General features: G+C 41.7%; 2 protein-coding genes and 1 long non-coding RNA gene across 10 annotated transcripts in view; 1 reads left to right on the top strand and 2 right to left on the bottom strand.

The window, feature by feature from the left end:
- Window positions 1-7,398, bottom strand: part of SDHA (succinate dehydrogenase complex flavoprotein subunit A) — a 29,938-nt gene extending 22,540 nt beyond the window's left edge. The window contains exon 1 of the mRNA XM_005296507.5: window positions 7,240-7,398. Coding sequence (XP_005296564.2) covers window positions 7,240-7,308 — 69 coding nt within the window. The 5' untranslated portion in view covers window positions 7,309-7,398. The remainder of the gene's footprint in view (window positions 1-7,239) is intronic.
- A 28-nt stretch (window positions 7,399-7,426) lies between these two features.
- Window positions 7,427-17,696, top strand: CCDC127 (coiled-coil domain containing 127). Of its 8 annotated transcripts, none has more exons than XM_065584040.1 (5): window positions 7,427-7,564; window positions 11,053-11,126; window positions 11,618-11,683; window positions 14,295-14,423; window positions 15,614-17,696. In XM_065584040.1, exons 4-5 carry the CDS (start codon window positions 14,303-14,305, stop codon window positions 16,282-16,284), a joined length of 792 nt encoding a protein of 263 aa, XP_065440112.1. In that variant the 5' UTR covers window positions 7,427-7,564; window positions 11,053-11,126; window positions 11,618-11,683; window positions 14,295-14,302; the 3' UTR covers window positions 16,285-17,696. The 8 variants fall into 8 exon arrangements, with proteins under 8 accessions (XP_065440112.1, XP_065440116.1, XP_065440113.1 ...); XM_065584041.1 differs by having other exon boundaries at window positions 7,431-7,569; XM_008169341.4 differs by having other exon boundaries at window positions 7,496-7,660.
- LOC135981450 (uncharacterized) lies at window positions 12,858-15,614 on the bottom strand. The gene is made up of 2 exons (XR_010598474.1): window positions 14,946-15,614; window positions 12,858-14,158 (listed from the first exon to the last, which is right to left on the bottom strand). It is a non-coding gene; the product is annotated as an uncharacterized LOC135981450 (long non-coding RNA).
- Window positions 17,697-24,062: the final 6,366 nt, after the last annotated feature.

Here is a 24,062-nt window from a genome sequence, read left to right on the forward strand (position 1 = left end):
TCCTCTATAAAGATCCTGTGTGCTTTGTATGAGCATAACATACTAACCAGCTAAAACAAGACCAAACTGCATATACTTTGACAGACAACTGTTTTTAAGCCTGGGGTAATATGAGAAGGTTTTTGAGACCGAACAGTATGGAAAAAAAAATCCACAGCTATTTCACTTTTGTTAATTAGTTTGGACTATTTTGTAATGTCATCTCAAACTGTTTTGTCTAGAGTCACCAAAATTGGTTTATTTTGTTGGCCACAGCAAGGCGTGAGAGCTTTGGGAGGGTGGATGGTTATTTTTTTAAATTATTCAATAATGTGTTTTGTTTTTTCCCCAGGAGGAACCTGAACTCTTGAGGTATTATGCATATATTCTAACATACATGAGGTCTGTCCCAAGAAAGGGTGCCCAAGGTCAGGTGTAAGTGGAGGTCTAACTACTGAAGAGAGACATGAGCAGCAGGGAGCGACAAGTGTAGGACATGCCAATATCAGTAATCACAAATCTCCTTTTGTTACAAAGGTGAAGCATTTCAGATTTCAAGTAGTAATGCTCTCTATAGCTCTGCTCAGATTCCTATGTTTTCCACCTTCTAGAAGTAGTATTTTTGATTAACCAAAGCACCTCTACATCCTATACAGTCTCCACACGTGTCAGGTGTTCCCTTAGTGGAAATTCTACACTTTCCAAATTTGCAAATGATACAAACTTGAGAAGACGCACACACAAAGGAAGACAGAACTAATCTACAATGTGAACTGGAGAGGTTAGAGTAGCGGGAACTACAATGCAACAAAGATTTGGATTGATATTGTAAAATCATTTAAATGACTTAAAGGTTAACCTTTAAACAGATGTCATGACACAACCTTAAGGATAGGAGTGCTCCAGTGCCACTATAACATGCACCCTATACAAGAAAGGTAAGAAATACTAATACCAGAGGTAAGAATCGTAAAAGAAATATTTTTAAAGAAGATTCAAGGTCATCAAAAGGCATTCAGAAAAATATTTTTATGGGGATGAACTTTGGAACTCTCCCATTAGTCACTGCACTTTTTTTGTATCATTAACTAGCTATATGTTAATGAACTAGATGAAAGGTTTCTAATTCCTTGGCTATAAAACGGTCATTTAGGTTTGGAAGAGTGAAGCAACTAAACTGAGCTTTACCAAACCAAAGAAAAAGAATAGCACAAATACCGAGTATCTTGAACAAAGACTGGAACCAACTAGAAGTGAAAGCAAGTCAGTAACAACGATGGAGATGTTTTATAATGTGGACTAGTTTCCATTGCAAAACAGAGTGAGATCAAACTCATTTCCACTGGAAACCTACAGAAGAATGTGCATCCTGATCGCTGATGAAAGAGAGCTACTCCATTAGTCACTATACAATTACCCTCTTAATCACTGTCTTTTAGAATGGATTTCTTTTTAAAAGAATAGCAAAGGGATATTTCATTTGCAAAATGTACTAGGATACACTGAAAACGGGACACAGTGTAAAATGTTTCCAGTATTGTTGTAGCTGTGTTGGTCCCAGGATATGAAAGAAACCTGGTGGGTGACAAAATATATTTTATTGGACCCACTTCTGTTGGTGAAAGAGAGAAGCTTTCGAGCTACACCGAGCTCTTCTTCAGGGCCAGGTCTACACTACAGACCTATGTTGGTATAAATACGCTGGTCAGGGGTGTGAAAAAACAAACAAACACCTGTGTAGACAGCGCTACATCAGTGGGAGAGCTTCTCCCGTCGACACAGATACTAGCTCTCAGGGATGTAGATTAACTACACCACTGAGAGAAGCTCTCACGTTGGCACAGTAGCATCTTCACTAAAGTGCTACAAGGGCACAGTTGCGCCACTGTATGTGCGCAAGATACTCAGGGTAAGTCTACAGTAAAAATGCTGCATTGGCGCAGCTGCATAACCACTGTAGCACTTTAATGAAGATGCTCTATGCTGAGCCAAGAGGTGGTAGCTATGTCAGTGGGAGACGCTCTCAAGCGTTGTAGTGCTGTCTATACAGAGGTTAAGCTCCATATAACTACATAGCTGAGGGGTGTAAATTGTTCACACCCCTGAGCAACATAGTTATAGGGATATAGGTCTATATTGTAGACCAGACTTCAGATTGTCACAGCTGAATACAAAGTGGCAAGGACTGTTAAGCATAAAGAGTTAACACATGTTGTTAGAAACCATTCAAAATGAAATGGCAGTTAACACCTCTGCAGTCACAGGACAAAGATGGTCCAATAAAAGGTATTACCTTACCTGTCTCTCTCTCTCAGTATAAAATGCATAGAGCAGCAGTTTTCTTGGCTCCAAAACCTAGCTTCAGATATATAGTTATATTGCAGTATTCCACTATATTTTACTGTGTACTTTTATTTGCTTAGATAAAAGATAACATAACTTTACCTTTTATTGCTCAGAGTGATTGATAGTACAGCTTTACTGCACAGAAAGAAAACTCATAACTGGCAAACAAGCAATTCCAAGCAGTTTATTTCTTGCTTTGTTTTACTAAAGGTGACAAGCAAATAGTTTTGAAGACTCCACCAACTATAAAATGTATTAACAACCTAAAACACAGGAGGAAGTTAACTGACCATTTTCCTTCTTTTATAGCTTTTAACACCCAAACCAATGAACTTTAACTACATGACATCCCAACACAAGCTTCTGCCTCAGAATCAGGGTCTTAGTTGACAACATAATATCCAACATGGAAGTCTAGGGCAGGCTGGAAACAGTCTGAATCCTGATGTTCAAGAAAAACCCACAATACTGTGCAGTTTTGAAACACTGAATATCCTTATTTTACAGGAACACTTTGCTACATGACACAGTAATTAAGTGCATTCTACAGTACAAAATTAAGCCAACCTAATTTACATCAGCATACATCCATCATGCTAATTACATTGCCTGTGCTTATCTACACTTTGCTCATACCAATGGTGCGCATGCCCACCAAGAGCACTTACACCAATTAACTGTCATCGTGAGATGGCTTATGAAAGCCAGCAACAGTCGACGCAAGTAACCCAGTGTCTACACCAGGGGTAGGCAACCTATGGCACGCATGCCGAAGGCAGCACGCGAGCTGATTTTCAGTGGCACTCTCAGTGCCCAGGTCCTGGCCACCTGTCCAGGGACTCTGCATTTTAATTTAATTTTAAATGAAGCTTCTTAAACATTTTAAAAACCTTATTTACTTTACATACAACAATAGTTTAGTATCAGAGGGGTAGCCATGTTAGTCAGAATCTGTAAAAAGCAACAGAGGGTCCTGTGGCACCTTTAAGGCTAACAGAAGTATTGGGAGCATAAGCTTTCGTGGGTAAGAACCTCAATTCATCTGAAGAAGTGAGGTTCTTACCACGAAAGCTTATGCTCCCAATACTTCTGTTAGTCTTAAAGGTGCCACAGGACCCTCTGTTGCTTTTAACAATAGTTTAGTTATATATTATAGACTTATAGAAAGAGACTTTCTAAAAACGTTAACTGTATTACTGGCACGCAAAACCTTAAATTAAAGTGAATAAATGAAGACTCGGCACACCACTTCTGAAAGGTTGCCAACCCCTGGTCTACACTGACACTGTGTTGACCTAACTACATTGACATTGAGTCTATGGCTCTCGTGGAGGTGGAATTAAGGCAGAGTAGCAGGTGACTTATGTCAGTGGGAGCAAAATTTTAGACTTTGTTTACACGGGAACTTTGTTGGCAAATCTTTTGTCGTTCGGGGTGTTAAACCCCCCGCGAACAACAAAAGTTTTACCAACAAAAAGTGCTGGTGTGAACAGTGCTTTGTCGGCAGGAGCGCTCTCCTGCAGACAAACAGCAGCTACGGTGCGTGCCTTTTAGTGGCACGGCTTGGCTGTAGTAGCACATCTGTGTCATTAAAAGCTGCGTAGTGTAGTAGATGCTTATATAGTTAGGTCGACGTAAGCTGCCTTGACATCTACTTAATTCTGTAGTGTAGACCAGGCCTAGGTTTTAAGTCAATTATGCGCCAATTATCTCACACTGTAGTATTTGGAACTTTTAGTTTGCATTTCCAAAAGTAGGTAGATTTTCAAACTATTTGCAGGTCAATACAATCCTAACCACTGTGGGACCTTCCATCTGTACAGTTTGCAAACATTCATAATATTTTCCCCTGAATTAGGAGGCTCTAGAAATGGGATAACAAAATGAACTGTTTAGCAAGTTTGTTTTCAACATTTTCCTGTTCATCAGAACTGCTGAAGCTCAGATTTCTGAATACAAATTATAGCTGTGGTGGTGTTCCTCCTATTTAAAATGCAAAATGTATGTATGAACATTTCTGCAGTACATTCTCTGGGGTCTTTGTTCAGAAACATGCTGCACAGAAGCCTACAGAACAAGGATGAAGATCTCATCAGAATATCTCACTTCATATTCACTGGCTGCACAAATCCTGACTTAGTGGACAGTCCAAATTATGAAACCTTTGTGTATCATACATACAACTAGAAATGGGGGGTATGACTATACAGCAAAGAAAAACCTGCGACTGGCTCATGCCAGCCACAGGTGTCTAGTTGCTGTGTAGACATACCTGGGGAATACTCAGGAAAAGTGATAATCAGTTCCATGAGTTACATTTGCATACTAGTTCTGAAGTAGGTAAGTATTATCAATATGCATTTTTCACCACACCTAATACTTTAATGGCCCACGAATTTTTTGTTTTGGCCATTTTCAAAATTAACCTATGTAAAGTTTCATTTATAACCAAATAAATTTAACAAATGAAAAGATATGTAAAAACAAGAGCATTTAGTTACTCAATTGTGATTTTAAGACATACAGTAACCTTTTATATAACAGAACATTATACAACACACTCTAAGCATCCAATTTACTGTACTAACATTCTTTATTATTTTTGGCTCCCTTGATATTATATAAATTCAAAACAGCAGGGCTCCAACAACTAAAGAAAGGTAGGCAAGGCTTCAAAATGTTCCTGTTTGCCTAAACACTACAATTCAATCTTTCCCCCTCTTCTAGCAAGCTCCTTTCCCTCCTTCTCCCAACAGGTGTGAGGACAGTCTACCTCACTGCCTGTTCCACGCAATGGTAGAAGTTGCTGCCCCTGCTCCTATACAGGAGACTTTTTCCTCCCAGCTTGTCCTTTGCACTCTGAGCTAGGGACTGAGACGCTGTCAAGACGAGGAAGGGGACAAGCTGAAAGACAGAATGCCCCCATATAGCTGAGAGAAAGGACTCTGCTTAACCAGCCTAACTCCTCAGCAATAACTAGGAAAGCATCCTCCAGCAACAGGCAGGAAACATATGTGAATATAAAAGTTTTGGCTACAATAGGAAAATTGCAAAGCAAAACTGTAACTGTAATTAAGCACATATCCCTATGCAAAATGGCTCCACTATTTAGGCTGTGGCAGAACCTAAGTCCAGAAATAAGTTTTAGCCTTTGAAAATCAGCTCTGTACTCTGTACAGTTTTTCCCCTTTGGAAATCAGCTCTGTACTTCTTTGTTCTTCTTGTTCAGAATGCAAAATTCCAAGAACCACAACTGTCACTGAAATAAATATTATGATACCACAGAATGACATGTTTTGAAACATCTTCAGTTAACCAGAGTATCTAGAAACTTTCAGAGCAGAAAACAATTTAAGTTAGATGAAGCTATTTGTCACTCAACAGCCTTTCCTACCCACCCACCCCCCAATCTGGCTAGTGGAGATGGAGCAGGGTCCTGTGGTCAGGGCATAGGCCTGGGAGCTAGGAGACCTTACACAAATCATTTTTCTCTGTGCCTCAATATCCCCACCACCCTGTTTATTTAGATTGTTAATCTGTCTTGGCAGGGACTGTATCTCATTTTGTCAGTTACTGTTCCTAGCACATAAAGGGGTCCCAATCCTACTTAAAGCCTCTAGGTACTACTGTAATAAATAGTAATAGTGCAGTCATTCACCGCAGAAGTTTCTACTAATGAAAGGGCTAGTTACCCTGCCTTTGTTAATTTCAGTGTGACAATGGAGTAAAAATAAGACAAGAACTAGCTCACTGCAGGTGGAGGAAAGAAAGTGAGGGGGGAATGAGAAGCATCAAGTGTAGTTTCAGGGGAGCTGGGATGCACATTATCTGTTTTCATATATAATGCCTCGCTTTATCTGCTCATAGACCAGTTATTATAAACCCACTCCAAACACTTTAAATGTATGTAACTTTCAAATATTTGTTCATAGAAAAATACTATTAATTCATTTAAAGCAACTGATGAGATACTCTATACTCCAATAAAACCTCATACACATTGCTTTTTTGTTTAATAAAACACCAGGCTATTTAAAAGAGCCAGGCCATGTTGGTCTGCTTCAGGATACTGGAGTTTCTTTGAAAGCCTTTCTACTAACACACCATCACGACTGCTGTATTCCTCTATCCATTTTTTTTTCTTTTTTTTTTTTTTTTTTTAGCAGCCTTATTAAAAGACACTGCTGCTCAAGAACTAAACTTCTGCCACTGAATCCCTGGTACCTGAGGTCAAATCCCAAGGAGATACCACAGGAACAGAGTGTACAGGCACACAGGCCTTTGAAATTAAGAACCTTAGAGGTGTCAATTGTCAACCTGCTCAAACAGAGGAAAAGGGGTACTGGGGAGGCAGAAGGCCAGTGGACAGGACACCACGCTGCGGGCTGGGTTCTATGCCTGGCTCTGCCTCCCACCAGCTGGATGACCTTGGGCAAGTCACTTCACCCCGCAGCGCCTCGCTGTTCTCCCCCAGCCTTTGTTCATCTTGTTCCTGTCTATTCAGACCGGGGGCGGGATGGGTGGCAGCTAATGCCAGTGTCAGCAGAGAGTGCTGGGCCGGCCCCTCTCGCTGCAAGGGAACCCGGAGAGAAAAGGGGGGGTTTAACATCCCAGGTCTGATCTTCGGGCTAGGCTAGCTCAGGCACGAGGCACCCACGGCAGCCCCCGCCCCAGCAGCACAACCACGACGGAGGAGGGGCCGAGCCGGCGGCCTCTTGCCCGCAGGTGAGGGGGACTATAGGGGGAGCGGGGCAGCGCGTGGCTCCCCCCACCGCCGCGCGCGCACTAGACGAGCCGGTTAGACACATCTGCGAGGCCCCCCCCGCGGGCTGACCAGCTCCCGCCCCGGGAGACGCCAATCCAGACCCCACCCTTCTGCAGGGGCTGGCTGCCCGCGAGGCGGGGCGCACTCACCGCTCCCGCCGGGGGTCGGAACAGCCGCTTCGCTAACCCCCGCGACGCCGCGCCAGCTGACGCCGCCATTTCGCCCTGTCCGGAGAGTCAGTCACTTACTGCGCATGCGTGGAGGCGGGGCTGGCTGCGTTAGTTAGAGCCTCCGAGAGAGACCAACTGCTGGGGGAGGATTGCGTGATGTGCGACCCGGCTTTGAGCGTCTCGTGACGCGCCAACGCAGTACGGGGAGCGGGAAAAGTCTGCGGCTCACGCGGATGTTGTTTCCTTCCCCCCCTCCCGTTCCAATGGGCTGGTCCGGGGAGGTGGGGGCTGGACCTGCTGGCAGGTGAGGTATGTGGTGGTGGCGGCTGCTCAGCTGGGCCTGTGGAGGTTTATGTGGTGTCGCCTCTTCCTGGGCCGGGCTGTGCGCGGGAGGCTCTGGGTGAGTGCGGGGGCGCCAGGAGCTGCTCAGGCCCGTAGGACCCCGCGCGCGGATGGGTCTGGCCGTGGTGAGACTCTGAGCGCGCGGCCCGTCACTGGACCCGGATCTGCTAAGTGCTGCTGAGGGGGTTCTGCGCCCCAACATGCTGCCCGCAATAGTTTAAAATTCTGCCACTTTTATTTGTCAGATCAATGTGGCGGCTCCAGCATGGCCTTGGGGAGCACAGGCCACTGGCTGCACAGAGGTGGGAGCTCACGGTGCCGCACCCCCCCTCCCCCCGCGACAGGTTTTCCCCCTCAGCTGCACCCAACCCTGACACAGTTCAAGGACCGGCCCTGACCCAGGATCACCCCAGGTCCCTACCCCCCCCCCCATGACCATGTGAGCAGGCGGGATCCAAGTGTGGAGGGGCTTAGTGGAGTGGGATCCAGGTGTGGATTGAGAGGGCTCTGTGTGGGGCAATCTGGGTGCGGGCGGCTCAATGAAGGATCCAGGTGCACAGGGGGTTCTGGGTGCAATGGTAATGGGACTCTGCAGGGGGGTCCAGGTGAAGGGGGTGGGGGCTCAGCAGGGAGATCTGGGTGTGGGGGAGATAGAGCTTGAAAGGGGGTGTCTGGGTTTTGGGGGACTCAGTGGGGGGTCCAAATGTGGGGGGGATCCAGGTGCAGCTGGTTGGGGCTTGGTAGGGTGGAAATCCAGGGGTGAGTGGCTCATTGGGGTGGTCCAGGTGTAGGGGAGGGGGCTCATCTGGGAGGTTATGGGGGTGGGGTGAGGGTCTGGGTATGAGGGGGTCTGGATGTAGAGGGGTTGGGCGCATGGGGGAGAAGCTCCCTATGTAGGGATCCCTCCCCCTGCAGCTGAGGAGCGATGGGCGCAGGAAGCGGGGGGAGAGTTTGCAGAGATTCCTGCAACTGGGGGAGAAATCTGGGGGGAGTGGGTCTGACCCAGCCCCAGATGCCGTGCTGGAGAAGAGGAAGTCTCGGCCTAGCTGGGACTAGCAGCTGAGCCTAGCCAGAGTAGGAGCCACCAGCCAGGTCTTCCCCAGTCCCACCCTCTGCCCTACAGTGATTTACCACTCTGTGGATGCCCTGGGCACCCGAAACATACTGTTTTGAAGGGTTACGTGACTGATCTTGTGGCTTCCCTTTGCTTTCCTGTCAGAAAGTCATTTTTCTGCGAGGAAGCAAAGAAATCTGCAGGGGACATAAATTTTGTGCATGTGCAGTGGCACAGAATTCCCCCAGGAGTAACCAAGGGACGTAGGCGGCGCAGTGCAGCATGCGGGCCAGTGGACGGGCCCAATGCTTCTGCCGCCCAGCACCACCCCAGCCCCGACTGCAGGAGGACTCACTGCAGAACAGCTTCTTTGGGGGCACTCAGGGCAGTCCCATGTCAGACTGTCCCCAGCTCTCTGGTTACAGTGTAATAATAATAATATATGGAGATATACCTATCTCATAGAGTTGGAAGGGCCCTTGAAAGGTCATCAAATCCAGTCCCCTGTTTTCACTAGCAGGACCAAGTACTGTCCCTGACGGGTTTTTGTTTTGTTTTGTTTTGCCCTGGATCCCTAAATGGCCCTCTCAAGGATTGAGCTCATAACCCTGGGTTTAGCTGGCCACTGCTCAAACCACTGAGCTATCCCTCCCCACTCTGAGAGGGGGCTACCCCTGTTCAGACCCTTTCTCTGCCCCACGTCTCCCAGCTGAGCATTCTAACTCCGTGTCCTCTCAGCCTTTCCAGGCTATTGTACCCCTTTCAGGAGTATGATTTGTCTTTCACCTCACTTAAAAAAACTACTTGCTTACAAAATCAGTCATAAAAATACAAAAGTGGCACAGTACACTATTACTGAGGAATTGCTTTTTTTTCTGATTTTTTATCATATAATTATAAAATAAATTGATTAGAATAAAAATATTTTACTTACATTTCAGTTTATAGTAAATAGAGCAATACAAACAAGTTATTGTATGAAATTGTAATTTGTACTGACTTCGCTAGTGCTTTTTATGTAGCCTGTTGTAAAACTAGGCAAATATCTAGATGAGTTGATGTACCCCCGAAAGACCTCTGTGTACTCCCAGGGGTTACACATACCCCTTGTTGAGAATCACTGCTCTAACTCCTGGGCTTGAGCTAAAAGTTCAGGTATGTGCGGGGGGGGGAGGGTAGCAACTCATCCTCCTTTGGTCGATTTTGAATGGGACCTGATCTGGTTGGCAGCCTCTGAGTACATGTACAAGATCAGGCCCTGCATGTGAAATAGGCCAGCAAACGCCAGAAGGCAAATATTCTCCAGGTTCACGAATTACTCTGGAATTTAGCAACAGAGGGTCCTGTGGCACCTTTAAGACTAACAGATGGATTGGCGCATAAGCTTTCGTGGGTGAATGCCCACTTTGTCAGATGTTTATGCTCCAATACATCTGTTAGTCTTAAAGGTGCCACAGGACCCTCTGTTGCTTTTTACAGATCCAGACTAACACGGCTACCACTCTGATTCGGAGTTTAGGTGAGTGATGGATGCCCAGATAGGTGCCACAAGTGGAGAGGCTGAAATATAAATGCGGAGGGGAACTTTTACCCTGAAAACTTACTTACTAAGTGAGTTTAGGCTCCTTTGTGATCCCCCAAACTCCTGCCAAGCCCTGCAGGAGACTTACTTGAGACTTAGGCACCTAAATCTGGGGTTTGGAAGTATTTTTGTGCATCCAGCTAACACTTGGACTTCACTACAGCCCTTTCCATGGCAAAGTAGCCCACTCCTGGCAAGGGCAGAGCTCCCATCCCACTCCTCTCTGTGGGCTAGCACTGTGGTAGACTCGCAGTGTCGAGGGCGGTCTGGGTTTGCAGTGATGGGGCCAAATCAGTACCTAGATGGGCCACAAGCATCTTAACACAACTAACAAATGCTTATACTCGGGGGGGCGGGGAGGAAATGTGAGGAGAGGTCCTAAATCCATCAGTTCTACCCAACTCTGTTATCACTGCACAGTGCTAGAGCGAGAGCCCTTGAACTCCATTGTACTAAAGTCTTGCATATATGAGTTGCACCATAACAAACTTTGATTTGGAAAACCAAAATTAGAGTTGATTGCAGCAGGGTTTTTTGCTCCTTTCATTTCTGTAAAGAAGAATTTTAGAATCAGACCCTGCCCCATATCATGGGACAAGGATCTGAAATATTTGAAGGACTGGATTGTTGGTCTGAAGCTCTAAGAAAGGTGGTACCATCTCCATTATCACCAGCAAAACCTGTTCTATACTTCTGCCTTATCAGAGAGTTCTGACTTCACCTATGAGCACTTCAAATAAAGATGAAATGTTCATAATTAAAAATTCTAATCTAGCAAATTAACTGGGTACTAAAGCAATCATTTTATTTTTAGGTCTAAAATTACTTTAATAAAGAAGCTGCAGTGTCCTATTTTCTAGGCAAGTGGTTAAGTCTGCTAAACTGATGGTAAGTAAATCTCAAAGTTCTGGGGCATCTTTCAGTTTTTTCTTGATATGCTACCATGCTAAAGTTCTTCCTTGTAAAGATTTTTCGGCATCATGATTAATTAACATAACAAAACATTGCTGGTATTTAAAAGTTGGCTTGTGCCAACACTTTTAGCCATGTTCACTTTCCATTTTAAGTAGGAAATATAGAATACTTTTTAAGTATCGTTGTGTTATAAGTATGGCATTTTAGAGGTCCTGAATGGCAGAAAAAATATTCTACAACCAATAGAACTTCCCTTTAAAAAAAATCTAATGTTTTAGAACAACCCTTCAACATGAAGAATATTTGCTTTCTGATGTAATAAACAATATGAATATATACAGTATTTGGTAATTGAGTTGTGGTGTGAACATCTGCTTAAACACATTTCAAAGCCCCTGAAACTCTGAAGATTTATTTTCCTTTTTTAACATGATTTTTGTGTTTTTTTTTTTTTTTTTTGGAAGTACTTGTTTTGGCATCTTTACAAGAGAGGACGACTCATCATATTTGTTTAACACGCAGCAGTGGAGGTGGGTAACTGCACAACTTCTTTTATCAGCTATGGACATTGGCAGTCCAGTTTTCAGTGGACATATTGACAAATTTTAGATTGTGTGGGCTTTGGGACAGGGATGATCTTTATTAGGTGCTGTACAAACACAAAAACAGTAGGGTCCAGGACTAGGGCTCCTAGGTGCTATAGTAATACAAATAATATAGTTGTGATCCATGTTGACAATCTCCACAGAAATACATAGGTCTGAAATAGCATGGAGATGAACTTCTTTTTCCCCTTGATAATTCTGTACAATACAGTGGCCAAATTGGGTTAGTGCCTGTCTATTTGACTCCCACTGAGACCACATCTTTCACAAGCAGTAAATTAACTGTCTTCAGCTGTATAAGCAATTCCTTCCACACTATTCTGCTTTAACTTGTATTTCCTGTTGTACCAGGAAACTCTCTGGACTGATTCATGGAGCACTGTAGATACTCCACAACCCCGCTTTTGTGTGGTCGATTAAAAAAGTGGCGTTGCAATGGAGAGCCAAATGCAGCCCTGTTTTAAATAATTTTACCAATAGACAATTTTTTTTTCTTTGCAGCAGTTATTCCTGCAATACACATCTTACTTTCAACACTCTTAAAGGAAGAATCAGCTTTTTTTTTTTGAAGGGAGGGTGGGGGAATAGTTGAAACTTTTGGTCTTATGAGAAGAAAGCAACTCAAAACTAACCAATAACCCAATCTGTTTTCCATCTAAAGGCAACTTTTATAGCATCTGGATTCATGCTTTTACTTTTATTTATATGACTATAGTATGGCAAGGTTCCTGGGGTGCAACCTGAACTATGGGACTGCTGAGCCCTCAAACTGGGCCCCCCTCACACTGTGATGTTGTTGGCAAGCTAAAACCTGTGGCAGGCACTGCACTTACACAAACATTCATAGTCACGGACACAACCAACTGAGTTACATGAATGCTCCCACTCACTCATGAAACAACAACAGAGGCTCCAGCCAGTTCCCCCTAGCTTCCCAGCCTTGTACCCCAGAACTGTACCATCTTGCCCTGGTTAGAAGCCTGACCAGTGTAAGTTCATTACCAAGTCTACCCCTCCTTCGATGTGGAGAGGATATATACTAGCCATTATAAACTAAGCAGATTTCCCAAGCACTTCAACCAAAACACACTGTTTTAAATAAAATATAAAACAGATTTATTAACTACAGAAAGATAGATTTTAAGTGATAAGTAGTAAGTGTAGAGATCAAAGTTGGTTTCCTAAGGAATAAAATAAATTCACAGTCTAAGTTCTATAAAGTAAACAGGGTTGGAATCAAGCAATGCCTCATCCTGAGAGATGGTACAAACAAAGTCTGAGAACTTCAATACACAGGCTGGAACTCTCCTCCAGCCCGGGACCAACCTCCTGCGTTCAAAGTCTTTGTCCTCCAGATGTGTTTCCAGAAGTTGAGTTGTGCGGGGAGTGAGGCCAAGTCATGATGTCACTTCCCCTTCTTTTATATTTTTTTCCAGCTTGCTGGAAAGTTCTATGCTTGTGACGTGGGGGTCCACTGCCATTGGTCAAGCATTCTCCATGGTCTACAATGCTCTCTCAGAAGTCTTCTGGGATGGTCACTGGGAGCATAGATTCTCTTTATATTAGCATGTTTGGTTACTCCATTGCTTTACCTGAAAGACTGGTTGTGGGTGTTCCTAACCTCACAACATATTTCAGTAACACACACAGCAAAACTTCATAACCTCACATACAATGATAGCACAAACAATCCAACAGGATATTAATGTTCAACAGATCAAGACTTTTAAAGTGATGCCTCACAAGGCATTCTTTGTACAAAACATATCATAATTATATGATGGTGAATATGCAGGTTCCAGGGTGCTGCTTTGAGGTACGGAGTGCAAAATATAGTGTCCAGAGATCACCAGTAGGACTGGGGCTTCATTATATTAGTTCTCTTCCCCAAAGCACTTACAACACAAGACATTTTCAAGTTTTTAAAATTTACTAAAGTGCCAGTTATCCCCACCTGCTCACCACCCTAGGCATCATTAAATGGTTGGGGTTTTTATATGTGTTACACCAGCAATGGGACTCATAGAACAGGTACTGGCCTTATGGATTAGTTATTGTACTTGTTTCCATGCTTGAGGAATGAAATTGGCTTTCTGAGGTGCTATGCCCTTTGTCTACTGACTGGAAGTAATTTTATTATTAAATAATAGATTGAGTAAGGTTAATAAACTTTAAGACCAGAAGAGTTCATTGTGATATCTAGTCTGACCACCAGTATGCATAACACAGGTAATAGAATGCTCAGTGGTTATGCACTGAGTCCAACAGCTTGTGTTGAACTAGTCTATACCTCAAAGACTCCAAGTAATAGAGAATGTACCACTTCCCTGGTAATTTGTTTGTGGTTACTTACCCTTACAGTTAAAAATCCATCTCTTTAGTTCCAGTTTGATGCAGAATCTAAAATAGAAATACTGAATCAAGTATTAGATGTGGTTTTGATAGGTGCACATGTCCATGTTACCTACTGCCATCAGTGCCCTCCCCTAATCATTGGTACTGCTGACATGACTTTTTTCCTCCTATTAATCTAAAGGTGTCTCCATGAATAATTTAAATGATCCTCCAAACTGGAATATCCAGCCTAATCCAAGGGATAATGGTGGTGATGGCAACAAATGGAATTATGCTTTGTTGGTTCCAATGCTGGGATTGGCTGCATTTCGTAAGTAATAATTTTAATAATCAGATTTTTCTGATCAGGCCCAGCATTCTAGTGGAAATACAATGTCTTGCCATGTATGGGGGGGGGGGGGGGGGGTCAGAACTGGCTGCTGAGTTCTCTGGAACTAAAAGGTTCATGCAGCATTACACTGCTCCAGCAACCCCTCTTCTGTTCAGCTGATTGAAGTGGCATTTCCACAATCCAGTGGAAAGCCAAATGCAGCCATCCTTTCTAGCTGGAGGAGGGTTATCTCAGAGCCTTTGAAGGAAGAGGAGAGAATTTGGTGAATAACTCTACTTGGGGGGGGGAAATAAAATCAGGTTCTACAAATATAAATATTCCATAGCCCATAATGTACTCCAGACTTGAGAGCAGGGAAGGGATGTGTGCTTAAGAGGACTGGTATGTGCAGGTAAAGGAAGGCTAATACATAAAAACACACATTTGTCTACTTGGGGATATGATAGAGGTCTATAAAATCATGAATGGTGTGGAAAAAGTGAATACGGAAGTGTTATTTACCTGTTCGCATAACACAAGAAATAGGGTTCACCCAATGAAATTAATAGGAGGCAGGTTTAAAACAAACATAAGGAAGTTCTTCAAGCAACTCACACTCCACCTGTGGAACTTGCTGCCAGGGGATGCTGTGAAGGCAAAAAGTATAGCTGGGTTCAAAAAAGAATTAGATAAATTAGTGGAGGAAAGATCCATCAATAACTATTAACCAGGATAGTCAGGGACACAATCCCACAAACCTAAACCTCTGACTGCCAGAAGATGGGACTGGAAGACCGGGGATGGATCACTCGATAAATTGCTCTGTTCTGTTCATTCCCTCTGAAGCATCTGGCACCAGCCATTGTCAGAAGACTGGGCAAGATGGACCATTGGTCTGACCCTGTATGGCCATTCTTATGTTTTAGAAATGTAGATTCATAGATTTTTAAGGCCAGAAGAGAACATTATGATAATCAAGTCTGATCTCCTGTATAATATAGACCATACAACTTCTCAGTTTTGTGGAACATCTGAACTGAAGTGAATTTCACCCTTTGTGTCTTTGGGGAGAAAAAAAAAGTTACTACTAACAGTAGCAACACAACTTCTTTGTGAAGTACTTCAATAATTTTGATTATCAATACTATACATATTTTGTTTACATGTGAAATTTGTTTTGTGTATGACAGGTTGGATCTGGTCCAGAGAGTCTCAGAAAGAGATAGAAAAAGAAAAAAAAGAATATTACAGAAGACTAACATCTGTACAAAGAGATCTTGAATCAAAATATCGTGACATAATCACAGAAAATCGTCGCACAGTCGCTCACTTGGAGTTGGAGCTTGAAAAGGAACACAACAGAACCCTGAGTTATCGTGAAGCCCTAATCTCCCAGAGTCGCAAATTAGTAGAAGAAAGAAGAGTTCTAGAACAGGAACGTGACAAGTTAGAGCAAGAAAAACAGGTTCTGCAGCACTCAGGGGCAGCAGGTGCCTTGTACCAAAGTTGTCTTGCAAAGGAAGCACAATGGCAAAAGAGAGCTAATATTGTAATAAAAGAATTTGAAGAAGCACTTTTAGAAAGACAAGATATCTACTGCAGTTTTGTGCTGCCCAGAAACCAGCGACTAGAAATAGAGAAAAATTTGCTAGTTAGAGCAGCAACTGATCCTGTTGCTATGGATATAGAAATGGAAAATGGTTTAAAAGATATTTTTAAATATGATACATATTGTGGTAATGTGCTGAACACAAACAAACGTCAAAATGGAAGACTAATGTGGCTTTATCTCAGATATTGGGAACTAACTGTTGAATTAAAAAAGTTCAAGAGAGTAGAGAAGGCCCTATTGGAAAAATGATGTGTGGGGAAAGTAGTGGCATTTCATGCACTACGGCACATGTAGTATATAATGACTCACTGGTATTATAAAGCTGCATTTCCTGTAGTACATTCATCTATTTTTCCCCCTCCTCATTGCAACCACATTTGCACTACTCCCATCCTTGAGAGTGTCTCCACAGTTGGTGCCTTTCCATTGATGGGCCAACCACAAATGTTCACTAAGCAGTGCAGTTTACCCTGAGACTATGTCAACTGAAAGACACACTTTGTGTTCACAGCCAGGCTAGCAGAGAATGCTCCCAACTCCTGATTTCCTGCATGGCAGTGCAACGGCATCTTTTTGTGCAACAAAACTCTCAGGAAAGTACTTGGAAGTGACGGTAATAGTGAGATTTCTTGTTATATTATTTAGGTGTGAGATGCTTTCTCTGTACCAATGAAAAAAGTGTGCAATCATGTTTTCAAATTAGATTTGCATTGTTTTCCATGCTTGGTGTGCAAATGTCACTTTACGCTACATTATACATAAAAATATTTGCTTGAAATACAAAGACAGAATGCTATTTAAAATAATACAGAAGGAAAATAAAAACAGACTTTGATGCTTACTGACAATGATAATGAGGGCATGATTGGTCTTAAATCAGGATTACATATGAGTTATAATCTAAAAGTTGCCACTTAAAGGGAATTCATACAATGGGAAAGTAAAACATTTAATCACTTATTTTTCCTTTCAGGTCTAGGTTACCAGTTTGGATTTTGCCCACATTGGTATTGCTGAAGGCCCTATTGCATTGACTGATTGATCTCTAATGGGTTGATTATTTTAAGCCCATCTCTATTAGACAGATATCCATATCATAAAAGCCATCGTCACATGCAGCAGAGATTTCAAGGATTGATTGGATGTAGAGACTAAGCAACTCTCTTATCCTTATAAGTAGTCCCCCCAGAGCAAGTGTGGGATTATATTACCTTGGCTCATGCACAGTGAGGAGTTGGGCAGGGAGCAAAACCATCTCCTGGATTGATTTTGGGGAAGTAACTGAGCAAAAGAAATTATCATGGAATTTTCTTCCTCGACTTCCCTCATCTGGGTATTTCAGTCATGGGGTAATCAGCCCAGGATTCTGACCTCACTGTAGAATTAAACAGAAGAAATTACTTATTCACAGACCAATAAAAATAACAGCAAAGGACTGCAGAAAATAAAATATAAAGGCTTTCGTTTTTCAGTCTGTCCTGTTTAAAGTGCCTCTTGAAATGTTTGTTCTCCTGCAAAAGGAGAAAACATTAATCACTTACATAAAAAGCAAAAGGAAAATGGATATACAGTAACTGAGAAGTAAAGTAACTGTGTTTAAATTGATTTTGTAGATGTGTTTATATCATTGTCAATTTCTATTAAATATTGTTTACATTGCAGCAAGATGAGCAGTAACTGATTATTTCAGAATTAATTTTATTGATCTCTAGCACTAATACATTATAGCATAATGTCTAACTTTAGGTAGAAAATGAAATATTCTAAAGTGACAATCTTGGGCTAAATTTGACTCAAAATAAAGGTTGTATAACAACTGTCATTTACAGAAATGAAGACCAACAGAAGCATATCTATGGATATTTTCCAAATGCCAATGGTTCTGTCGATCTGTGTTCTTATAACTGCACCACTATAATAGCTGGCTGCCTCCCAAGGAATAGAGAAAATACAAAAGACTAATGCACTATACCAGGGTTTCCTTTGTACTTCCCCTGAGGTACTCAGGCAGTGGGTTTTTCATTTGTGTTTTAACTTGATTTTCTCCTATGGATTAACAGCATTGTGCTACTTCATAAGAACCTGAAAGTTAAACTACTAAAATCCAGATTGGAAGTGATTTGGGCCTCAGTCCTACATCAGGACCCACTATCCCAGACCCTTGCATCCACACAGAGTACCACTGGCACAGGCGGAGGGATCCATTCTAGTAGATCTCCATGTAGGACAGGGCCCAGGTCTTTTATGTCAAATCTGAGATAAATACAAAGATAAAAAATGAGCACCCATTTCTGTTTTGATAGACTGCCATTTGTTTGGTTTGAGTTAAAACACAAGCCACACCCTGCGGAGTTTAAAATTAAGTTAAAGAGTGAAAAGTAATTAAAAAAAAATTCTGTTTTAATAATAGACGTTATTTGTAACGTAAGTAAGGATATCAGTTTTCAATATTTTTATCCTGTCAATGACCCTTTTATTAATTGTAGGTACCGCTCCTCTTAAGGTTAAAAGTAATTCTATTTTGATAAAAATGAGAAATATATACCCAATACACACACTAAAGCTTTGTAAATTTGTATTACCTCTTTGAAAAAGGCCAAAATGTTTATCATCTTGGTTTATATTTTTCTATAGTTTTATCACTGATACCAACTCAAAAACATTTATGAAGAGGACAGAGCTGAGAGGGCAAAACATTTTTCAGTTTATATTAGTATTTAAATTGTGTCAGTGTTTGGTTTATTCCTAATACAATGTTGTGAGGTAATCAGTGTATCAAAATGCCAGTTAGTAAAGTAGAGCTATTTTTGTAAATATAAGATTCTTCAAAGTTACATTTGTTTAACATTAGGTTAGTTAATGAAGGCAGGACAGTGGCTCAGAGGGGAAGTCCAAAAGCACATAATAGATTTAGGAGCACAAGTCCCAATGACTTTTAATGGGACTTGTGCTCCTAAATGTCTTAGGCACTTTTGTAACTCACTCACTCTGTCTCTCTCTCTCTCTCTCTCGCAATAGATAAGGTTGTGTTAGAAGTTCCACTGTAAGCTTTATTTTGTCCCTTGCACTTCAAATTTTGATCTGGGGAAGTAATTGGCAATTTGATCCCTGCCAATAGATGACATCAGCTGGCATGAAAAAGAAACACTTCAACCAGTCAGTTAGTGTATTTGTTACATAAGGCCACTTGCCTTCCACCATGCTTCCTCAAACAGCCCATTCCCCTCCTCCACACACCCTGGCTCCCTTCATGCAATCTCCAATACTCCTGACTCGTTCCTATGGATCCCCACATCACCCCAACCCATCCCCAGTGTTCAGAGGGTCCTTGGGGGCCCCCCATTCCCTCTGTGAGCCTAGTTAATGTCAGACTCAGTGAGCCAAAATAGTCTAATTGGGAACTGACAAGCCTACTAAACCTCTTTGGGGTGGCGGAGAGGACTGCCAAATACTCTCTCTTCCTTGGCTCTCACCGTGTCCCATCCCACACAAAGTGCCCACTGCCTCTCAGCTCAGTCACACTCCTCACACTATACCAATTCCTCTGTCTTGCCCTCTTTTGTATCTTGCCCTGTCCCCTCTCTGCCTGCTCCACAATGCCTCCTAACACCTTTCCTCTCTCATGCAACCTAACTAGACTGACCAGATCCTCTGAGCCTTCACTCCTAGGCTTCCAGCTGTCTGTAGCTCCAGCACCACTCCATCACTTCCTCAATATTCTGACAATTACATAATAGTAGCTAAACAAAGAGAAACTGTGAGAATAATCTAATATGTGTATATTGCATACATCATAGAGATGCTGGTTGCAGCTTCATTGTTAAAGATGCATTGAGAGTTCCTTTGTAAGTCATGTTTTGACACAGCCTACTCTCATCCCTAAAATGTTATAGGAAGGAGCTATTACTGTGAAATATTGGAAATTAATCTAAGGGAGGAGCAGAATTTTTCTATTAAGTTTGGTATCAAATGTTAATGTAACCCTAACTTATGATTTTGGGGGGGGAGGTGTTATTTGTTTCATTTTAATGAATGTATTAATTGGTTCTTGTATTGCACTCAGCAACCTTATCTGAAACTTAATAAAGTTTTATGTTTTGGGATATTTAGAGGATTTAGAGGTGAAGTTACTATCAACATTAGCCTAATCCTTCTGTATCCCTATAATAAATAGTTTCTGGACCAGTATAAGTAGATTGAAATAAAGTACCGATGGGTGCGTGGTGGGCTAATATTTTACAATATGATACAGAACACGCCGCTGATTTCTAGAGGAAGTGCGCCCATGTAACTTGGAGCTGAATTTGGCCCAAAGAGTTCAGAAACCAGAAAGCATCATGTGCTGAAAGACTATGTCACTGAATGTGCAGGCAGTACAATGAGCCTGAGGTGTACGGAGAGCCAGAGTAAACACCTTGTCATACATGGTTGCTTGGTTAAAATGTTAATCGGTATTTGTGATAGGTTAGTTATCTGTAAGACAATTAGCCACATTGTCAGGTAGTTCAAGCTCAAAAGTGTCTATTTCTTAAATATTAATGGAAATGTATTAAATAATGTTGGGGGGTGTGTGCTTTCTTTTCAGAGTTAAATGGAAAGTATATTGTTTGGGTTTAAATTCCTTCCTCAATCCTCTTTGTCTGGTGCTGTCTCCCCCTGCAGCATATATAGCTGTGATCAGTGTAGAGTCAGAAACATTTCTTCACTTACTGTGTACATTACCATGCACACCTATGATTCTGTATATACTCATTAAAGAAAAATGACAGGTTATTCATGACCCACACAAATAACCAAAAAAGACAGGCAGCCAGTAAACATGGTTTCTGAGGAAATTTGGGTATCTAATATTGGCAGGTGCCATCTCCACATTATCTGTCCTTGGAGATATTCCAAAGTATTTGCTTTCATGAATCACTGAGTCTCTTCAAACAATCTGTTTGTGCACCTCCTGGCTTCATATTTACCTATTAAAATAGGATGATAATTAAGTCACAGGTAGCCTACTAATAGCTAACAAAAAAAGTACTGCCACAACAGAACTTTGCATGGTATTATAATTAGAAAAATGTTAGTTTCCCATGTGCATACTGAAATTACACTCAGTGTGTAAAATGCTGTCCCAAATTTCTGCCTGTCTGGTACATACCTATGTCTGCATGTATTAAATGTAAATAAAGACTTGGAAAATCAAAACAGTTTATGTGCTTTTGATCAGAAGGGCACTGATGTACATAAAAGGCAGCATCCTGAAAGGTATCTCAAATGGATCATTTTTAAGGGTTTACCTTTCCAGGTTTGGTATTGTTCTTGAGGATTGCAGTTGGCATTCATCTCTGTGGCAGACAAATCATGGGAGGGTGAAACCAGTGCTCCAAACGGCAGGTTAGAACTGCCAAAGTTGAAGTTACATCTTCCCTGCAAGGAGTAGGAATCAGTGGCTTTGCAGAGGAGGATGCTAGAAATGGCTGGAACATTTTCAACAAAATGGTATTTGTTGAAAAATGCTGATTTGTCTAAGCTAAAACATTTCATGGAGATGTATTGATTTGATGGGAAGGTTTTTGAGATCCAGGGAGAAGTCTCTGGTCATTTCCAGAGAGATAGGGAGACCTCTGAATTGAAAACCTGACCTTTTCAACACAATTTCATTCTACTAAAATGTTTGAAAGGGTTTGTTTTCATTACAATGTGGAACGAAAACAAATTTTAAAACCTTGAAAGTTGTAGTGAATGGAGTTACAGTTCTCCAGCTAGCTCTAGAGATTGCGGCTTGTCAGGTGACTGGGTCTGGGGAACTTAGTGGCTGCCTCTGCTAGTAGTAACTTCCAGGTGGATTTTTAACCTGGTCCAAAGGGTAGTATGCCACACAATGGCTGCTTCCCAACTTCACCTCTTTCTGACCCCCGCTTCCAAAGCAACAGAGTCCAAGTCATGTGCAGTTGAAGCAGTGGGGCTTTGGTGGGGTCTGGGGAAAAGGAAGTATTAGTAAAGGCACTGCACTCTTTCTCCTGCCCCTGTGTATTTTGCTCCCCTCCACAGGGTGTAATAGAGGGGACCGTGTAGTCCGAGGTATTGACACAGCCTTATCTTCAAAAGTGGCTTTAATTTGAGATTCTTCCGTTTCTGGATGTCCAGTTTGAGGCACCTTGTGCCTGATTTAAAGAAGTGCTGAGCATCTGCAGTTCCCACTGACTTCATTCAGAACTGTGTTTGCTCAGCACTTCTGAAAATCAGTCCCAGGTGTCGCATGTTGGGCATCCAAAGTCGGTCTCTGCTTTTGAAAATGTTATTAACGTTTCTTGAAGTATACGGTACGTATACCATCAGGGAGCAGATGCATAACCTTGTGCAGACAATTAACTATTTTTCATTTTCCAAGGAGAGGTTATCAGTAGCTGAGCAGCTACTAGCAGATACGAGATTAATTCGCCATTTCCTTTTTGTGTGACCATTTCTGCTAGAAAACCCCAGAAGAATCCAACAATTTGTGATATTTGGTTACCGATTTCATCCCAATACACTCTAATAATCGGACACGTCCACCTTATATGCATGAAGTCACTTCTTTCACCACAATTTCTTCAACATTTATCCCCATTAAATCTCTCTCCATTGAAACAGTATCTTAAAGAAATTTTCTGTTATTGTGCTACAGCTATTGCTGGTCCTCTTTTCCAGATCAAACCTCATTCCTCTGGCGTGATGTGTCTGTGCAGGTCCTTTTCCCAGTGTATCTATCATATATGCACATATTTTGGTTAGGAAAGTTGTCTGTAAAGATTGATATAAATTGGTTATATAGTTTTTTGTTTCCTAATTGACCAGACACCTTTGCTTCTATTAAATTTAGCTTTCTGTATTTTTTTCTGTATTTCAGTTTTTCTAGAAATTTGAGAACTATAATGCCTAAATTTAAAGTACTTGTACCATGGGAGAGCAGGCCAATTAAAATGAGCTTTGATCTCTAAATAAGTTAGAAAAATGTCTTTACTGAATAGCTGACCAACCATATATATTCCATTTTTAAAGCTTTCTGGGTCATGATTAGGGGTCAGATCTGGATTATTTGCAATGGATGTCCTTAGCAAGAGAAAAGTATGTACATTATCTATAGTTCTATCCCAAACCCATAGAATAGCCTTTGCTAAAGGATATGTATAAATTTCTGGAGGGTGTGATTTTTCTTTTATTACTCCATGGTAGCCTAGCAATGTTTACACTGTCACAATTTTCTTGTTCAATAAAGATGAAGCGCTTGGCTGAGTTAGTGTGCCTGCAATCCATTAGTGCTTTGAGGTGGCTGGCTTGACAGTACCATAGAATATTCGGAACAGCTAATCCCCACCCTGTTTCACGGGTCTGCACAACGTACTACACTTACTCACTCTTGGTCTTTTCTTATTCCATATAAATTCTAACAACATCCTCTGTAATCCTGATAGGATTTATCTGGGATGATCACAGAAAGATTTTGAAACAAGAAAGATAACTTTGCTAAAATGTTCATTTTGAATGTTGGCTATTCTTCCCAACCAAGCACTCCAGATCCTTTTTCATTTGCAGAAGTAGTGGTTTGACATTTAAGTCATAGAGCTCTTCTAGCTTGTTTGAGATTTGAATTCCCATATATTTTATGTTTGCAATATAGTTGTAGCCATGTTGTTCCCAGGATATTAGAAAGACAAGGCTGGTGAGGTAATATCTTTTATTGGTTCTGTTGGTGAAAGAGACAAGCTGCAAGCTGAAGCAGAGCTCTGTAAGCTCAAAAGCTTGTCTCTTTCACCAATAAAAGCTATCTTACCAACCTTGTCTTTCAAATGTTTTATAATATTTGTTGCACATTTGTACTCAAATGTTTTCTAGAGGAATGACTTTTCAGTGTCTGGCAAATATATAGCTAGCATTTCAGATTTTGCACAATTTACTTTAAATCCAGATACTTTCCCAAAGTCATGGATTTCTTTATAAATTAATTTTAGGGCCTGTGGCAGAATTTTATTAATATCCCTGGCCAAGTTGAGATT

This window comes from Chrysemys picta, chromosome 2, assembly GCF_011386835.1.
Source record: "Chrysemys picta bellii isolate R12L10 chromosome 2, ASM1138683v2, whole genome shotgun sequence".
Taxonomy (NCBI): Eukaryota; Metazoa; Chordata; order Testudines; family Emydidae; genus Chrysemys; species Chrysemys picta.